The sequence below is a fragment of the Dipteris shenzhenensis genome, chromosome 1 (assembly GCF_047967505.1).
Source record: "Dipteris shenzhenensis isolate YYH24624 ecotype China chromosome 1, Dip_SZ_1.0, whole genome shotgun sequence".
In the NCBI taxonomy this organism is placed as follows: Eukaryota; Viridiplantae; Streptophyta; class Polypodiopsida; order Gleicheniales; family Dipteridaceae; genus Dipteris; species Dipteris shenzhenensis.
In genome coordinates this window covers 64,214,894-64,221,560 of record NC_141596.1, presented here as the reverse complement: position 1 = coordinate 64,221,560, position 6,667 = coordinate 64,214,894, and the positions used below count along the sequence as shown (strand labels likewise).

At 43.9% G+C, this 6,667-nt stretch overlaps 1 protein-coding gene across 4 annotated transcripts; it reads right to left on the bottom strand.

Annotated features, from left to right (window-relative positions):
• Positions 1-475: 475 nt before the first annotated feature.
• LOC147906198 (uncharacterized) lies at positions 476-6,408 on the bottom strand. Of its 4 annotated transcripts, none has more exons than XM_087377061.1 (2): positions 4,886-6,408; positions 476-743 (listed from the first exon to the last, which is right to left on the bottom strand). In XM_087377061.1, the coding sequence occupies exon 1, from the start codon at positions 6,371-6,373 to the stop codon at positions 5,375-5,377; it is 999 nt and encodes a 332-aa protein (XP_087233187.1). In that variant the 5' UTR covers positions 6,374-6,408; the 3' UTR covers positions 476-743; positions 4,886-5,374. The 4 variants fall into 4 exon arrangements, with proteins under 4 accessions (XP_087233187.1, XP_087233176.1, XP_087233191.1 ...); XM_087377050.1 differs by lacking the exon at positions 476-743 and adding an exon at positions 2,629-3,462; XM_087377065.1 differs by lacking the exon at positions 476-743 and adding an exon at positions 2,629-3,462 and having other exon boundaries at positions 5,319-6,408.
• Between the last annotated feature and the right edge of the window lie 259 nt (positions 6,409-6,667).

Here is a 6,667-nt window from a genome sequence, read left to right as displayed (position 1 = left end):
ACATCACAACAACAAACCCTCACATTAACATCACAACTATCTAAATTTTAAAATTTTATAGAATGAGAAAGGAAATTGGGCATTTTTATGAATGCAAACAATGTAGCATAGAAAGTGTTTATATTCATATAGAGGAATGTATACAACTATAGCATTGTAATTATTTATAACACATATGTAGTCAAATGTACATTGCAGTATACAAATATATCTATACAAGTCTATCAAGTAGCTTCAATCCTAATCTTCTTTCTTTGTGCCTTCTAAACTATTTCCAATTGAAGACCGTCTCTGGCAAGATTATCAAACTTGCAAAGCTTCGAGCAAGTAGTGGTGCATTCACATCAATTGCCGCACCAAATCCTGCAAGTGCCAATATTCTTCCAAGATTATCAAACTTGCAAAGCTTCGAGCAAGTAGTGGTGCATTCACATCAATTGCCGCACCAAATCCTGCAAGTGCCAATATTCTTCCAAAGACATTTTGCACAAAACATCCAAGGGCTGCATCTTAACACACCAAATTTTCTTTTTATACATGAGATAGCAGTGCAAGGGATGTCAATTTAGATAGAGACCTGTACTTTATTGACTCATCATTTCCATGGGGTGCAAACTTGGCATGCATGCACACAATTGTGTGCCTTTGAAAAAGCCCCATGTAGTAGGCAAGCGACGCATATTTTCCTAAATGTTGCCTTGTGCCTCTTTTCGCATTCCAAAAGTGTCAACCTCAATTGTATCCTAAGAAATCCAGCAAAACATATTAATTAAAACATTTGAGTCTGAATTAAAATTGAAAAACTAAAAACATACATCACTTTATACATACTAGCACTTCTCATCTACTTCCTCAAGACCTTTGGTATGAAGTTTAAGGGGTTCTTGGTCTACTCAATTGAATTGTCGAAGTTCAACCGATGAAGAAGCCTCTCCAAGTGATTCTCTCTCTCTCTCTCTCTCTCTCTCTCTCTCACACACACACACTTCAACAACAATACAAACACACAAATGAGTTTCTTAATGCTAAATCATGCACACGCACACATAAAGAAAAATAAGCACTTCATAATGCTCATTCACCCCCCCCCCCCCGCCACCTCACACACACAAACACACCACATAAAAATTTGAATACACACACATTTTCATAATGCTCACTCACACGTGCACACACACACACCACACACGCATACACAAAGAAAAACAAACACTTTCATAATGCTCTCTTTAGTGGCACGATTGACTAAGAGAGGCGAGTGCTTGACCAAGAGAGAGGGTGGGGATGAGGGTGGGCACAAACAAGCAAATGAGGTTGAACACAAAAGCACAAGTGAGGCATGTGAGGGAAGGGGGGGGACAAGACGCGATCGAGTGGCAAAGTGTGGGGACTATGGGAGGTCTCTCCACCAATGAGAGGCCTTTGTGGTTTCCTACAAATATTAAATGTTGGAGCCTCCTCATTAGTGGATTGCTAATATTTTGATAATTAGCTCCTTAAGTAAAGGGCCCTTTTTGACCCCAAATCTCCTCTAAGGGGTTCTCAAATCAAATACTCTGGCAAAAGCTTCTTTAATCCCTTATAACCTAGATTCGGAAACATCATGTCCATGAATTTCACAAAAGATGCAAGGAGGCAAAAGTGGGTGTCTTTCGTTTGGAGGGACATTCCCCAATGATTATGACCAAACCCTTTTCACTCCATGCACCAAAGACCACCCCTAACCTAGTTCTTTCTTTAAGTCCTTTGATTTCTCCACTTCCTTCTTGAGGTGGTGCCATTTTGATGATGCCACCTCTTTTGGAATGTTGCTGAAAGAGCATTTTTGTGGTGCAAAACTTAATCCATCTTTACGGCTTTTCCAGAAAGTCTTGCAAGGAGACATCCAGAAAGTCTTGCAAGGAGAGGTAGTGGCTTCAAGGACCACCCTTTCAATAGGTGGGACCAACATCTTGGCAAACAAGATCCTCATTTGAGTGTACATTTTTAGAGACTCTCTCGTGGCTTCATCGTGTTTATGGACAACTCTTGGACAATCATATGTTCAAAATTTTCCAACTTGAAAGTCTACAAAAATTCCTCCTTGAGGTCGGACTAAGTTGGAAATACTGAGAGGAAAATTCACTGTAACACAAGTCAGCTGCATTTTCCACACAAAATTCCTCCCTTAAATCTGACCAAGTTTGGAACTAATCAAAGGAAATTGATTGTACCACACGTCAGCTGCATCTTTCAAAGAAGACGGAAAGATGTTTAGAAAGGCATGCTCATTCTCCATACCATTGGCCTTCCATGCTGGGAGGAATTCTCACACATCATCCACATGTAGATAGCCCTCGAACTTCTGGGTTTACACATGGACTTTGTTGAGTGATTCAAGAAGTCTTCCTCTCTTTGCGGAAATGAGAACAGCCATGGCTAGGGCCTGAAGCAGTTGCAACAATTGAAGGGACCCTGAACAACATGAAGTGTGGGTGCTGTGGGGGCACATATGGTTGAGTCACTTGCAAGAAAGCATCACTCTCTACATATGGTTGAGTCACGTGCAAGAGAGCATCACTTTGCAACTAGCGTCCGGCCATAGCTTGTCTGCTGTATTGATAAATGTAAAAAAGGCCGACTGTAATGAAGGCTACGAGGAGAATGGACCCCTTTTATACGCTTGGATCAGCCCTGCAATGTTTGCCGACCTGGTAGTCTGTAGCCAACCTAGTCTGCTGCAAACCAACGTAGCCAGGCCCAATCAACCTAACCAGGCCCTACTCTGACCCCAACCTGCTGTCCTATGGCAGTGAGCCAGTGTCTTGCTGCTTGCGTACCCACTTGCTGCTGGAGGGAGCTGGTCACCCTGCTCTAGCTGCCACATTAATCCTGCATTGTACCTGCTTGTATTTCGCCTGTCTACATGGCCATATGGCTGTGTTTTCTTGATCAGCTGCAGATCTGTCCCAGAGGTCCATTGCAGTAGCAGCCCCGTGGCTGATGTCCACCTGTCCATTGCTCCTTTTGCCAATACAGCAGTATGTCCCTGGGTTGGAGAATGCCCATGACAAAGACTACCCTGATAAATCTGATGACTAAAGACTAAAATGGTAAAATTAATTAAGTCTTTGCTCCTTCAAAAGAGCGGTTTCCTTACATCAGACGTGCGAAGCATTGCTGTATTCCTAATGGAATCAAAATATATTCTCAAACCTCTTCAATTGAGAGATCTCCAATGCTGTCAACTAAGTTCTCGAAAAGAAACAAAAAAATATAGCATGCGTGGAACGCTTCATTAAATGTGATAGGGTCACACTTGTAATTATAAGAGGGACAGCTGGGAGTGTTATATTACCTTGATAACTCTTACCCCCAACGTCTGCAAGCCAATAACCAAAAAGATAAAATGGAAGTCCATAACTAGATCCATCTATCCTCGCAAATGCCACTCCGATCTCTATAGCAGGTCTAACGTTCAACCTGCAAAATGACCATTGATTTCATCACCTCACTACTGGATGAAAACAAGAGTCCATGTAGTGGTCAACATGATAACCACAACATTCTTCTAGACGATGGCAGAGGATGGGGATACAACCTTAGAGGCGTTCATTATGGAAAACTCCAGCAATAGATCTGTTCTCTCCACTCAGGTTTGTGACTCTTCACATCCGCACCACCTCCAATATGAATAAATTATGAAGGATTTCCAATGCAATGGAGTGTAGGGCAATGGACCATGTTTGGCTGAACACGTTGCTGTGGATTTCTCTTTACTTGATCAGCACTAGAGTGTTTTATGAAACTATAAAATCATACGAAGCCTTGTGGCACATTCCAAGCCGTTAGATAAATGGCCTTTAATTGGCTACTTATAATAGCCCATATACTTAGCAAGGGGCGCATATACTTAGCACTTGGCCAAGCATTCTAACAACCATGAGCCATTAATTTGACTATACACGAGTGACTTGGACCTCTAAATGTCTACTATGAAGCAAGGAGTCGCAGATTAACTCACAGAAGTGACTTTATCCCATTAAGTTAATTGCTAGGATAAAGAGGGAGGCAGAGAGACTGGTATCTACCAAACTGTATCTATGTGTCCAAGGCTTGATCGGCAGGCCATCATACCAAATGTCAAACACGTTATTGGATGGAGCAAAGGTCAACCTGCAAAGCGACCACCTTACCATTGGCTTGCCCGCTCTACATTACATCCTTAAACTTCCACGAGCTCTAAAACCAGCTGTCCAAGAGGCTTGCTTCTCTTCAAGATAAATCACCAAAAAATCTGAGTATTCAAATCTATCCCATGGCTTGGGCGACAATAATGCAATCCAGACAATAGGAAAATTCGAACAAAGCACTCTATGGGAATATCCAGGAAAGGCACTTCGACATGTCTTTTTGCTTGAAGTAAAGAAACCTAATGTTAGTTATGACAACAAACATTCACTTACTTGTAAAAATCCAGGATGGGAAATGTAAATGCTCTTCAAACATCTTCCCAATCCAGTTCTTCCAGAACATTCCATACTGAAGTCAATCCCTTTATTATTAAATAGGACACGGTTAAATTTAATCCGCTCACGGTATACAGACAGAAGTTTTCCTCTGTACTGCACCAGGGTCCAGGAGAAGGAAATAGCATTATCAGTATGCACGTTCAGTGATTTGCCCCGGTTTACTGAAAGCTCAACCACAACTTGCACATTGCGTGAACAGGACCCTTCAAAAAGCTTGTGCTGATGTTGTAAGCCGGGTGAACAATGATGAAGACAGGAAGTACCACATGGCAGATCACTCTTGCGGTTCACAATCCGAAAAAAAAAGACTTAGAGATCGTTACGCTACAGACAAGATAAGAAGTACTTCAATGGATAAAGTCCTAGACAGCTACCTGCTCAACAAAAATTTGACGCACTTCCTCATGTCGTCGGAGACTTTGTCGAATCGCTAAGAAAAAAACGAATGGCAGCATGGTCGATTTCCATAGAACAAATACATCCGAGACACGATAGAAGAGACCTTAGCAAAATTAATGTTGCTCCGGGACGAAGCTGGCAGGATGCAAGCCTTCCTCCCAAGCTTCAATGATCTATGAAGAACCCATGAAGACCGCAGGAATTTTTCTAAGTGGGGCTCTTTGTATGAGGTTGCGTGTGCCTCTAAAAGTTGCAAGAAGAGGGGGGAAGCCAAAATGTCGAATACCCTTGTAACCAGAAGACTGCTATCATCTTTGATCGAACTTTTATGGTCACACATGCTTCTGATCCTGTAAATCCGCGGCTGGAACAAGAAAACTTTGTAATCCAAAAGAGGCAGAAACTCACGCAAACTTGGAAGTATGTGCGTCCATTAAAGTCCAACAAACGCTGGTACTGGAGCTTCAGGCAGTTCCTCGAATGCGCAGGCTCCCAGTTTCTAGAACCGGACGCGTACGAACACCTGCAGCTGTTGGAGCTCTCGTGTGACCGATCAACGAGGTTTGGAGAGTTTCCTCGTTGTCGGGAGGCTCTTCCATAGTTACCATATTACACTTTTCACTCACTCTAACTCCCAGCACTGCAATGGTAATCAAGAGAGCTAGAGCCACAACTCCTCCAACGGCGGCCAAGAGTGCGATTTTCCATGTATTCGAGGCACTTTTTCTGGATGCGGGTCTTGTGAGAGGCTTAGGCGGAGGGGAAACCGGTGGAGGAGAAAGGAGAGAGGATGGCAGAACCAGAGCAACGTCCATCAGGCTGGAAGACGCACAAACGTTAGGAGCGGAGCTGACGTTAAGGAACGTGACAGTCCCATTGATGTCAAAGAATGCACAAAGGGGAACATTTTGGCCAAGGGACTGAGAGAGAGGAACACGAGCCGTGATTGGAGTTTTGGGAGAGACAACGTTCATCTCAGGAAGGGGATGATCGTCGAAGGAGGTGTTCAAAGAGGTGTAAATGACAATGCCAACAACAGGGCTAACGAACTCGTATCCGTCGGGCAAGGAGTAGACGGTGAAGTTGAAGATGTTCCGGTAGACCATGACAACGAAAGGGCCACCGGTGACAACCACGACGCCCTGGGGAATGACGAACTGATTGAAGACGAGGCCACGTTTACGGGCGCTACCGGAGCGGACACGAAGAGTCTGGGAGGAGATACCATTCAAGAAAGGAGGCAAGGAGACGTTATAGATGATGCCGGTACGGGAGTGAGAAAGGGCCATGAAGGCATATTTACGGAGGGCGGTGTCGATGCCTTGGCGGCGGACGCCATTGGCGGTGGTGTTGGAGAAATGGGAGGGGAAGTCGAAGAGGTGATAGTCGTGGGGAGGAGGAGAAGCAGAGACGAGGAGAAGAGAGGCGATGAGGAAGTGGAGGGAGCAGGGGATGAGAGTCATGGATGATGGAAACAGAGTGCGAGCTTCTTCATGCAAAAGATTCATCACAGATCCTTACCACTTTGTGTATTTCTAAATCAAGAGTCATTCGTGTAGCCCAGGATGCTTGCTGGCTTGTTGGTGCTCATGCAAAAGATTCAACACATTTGCAGAGCCCCTTTTATGTGGACATGAAGTCCCTAGTGAGTCACAGCTTCGTTTCTCGTACGTTTGTTTGCAAGACGGTGGAACTTGGACCGAGTTCCAACAACACGCACTCCTGCTCTTAACATCATCTCCTCTCCTTAACCTAAC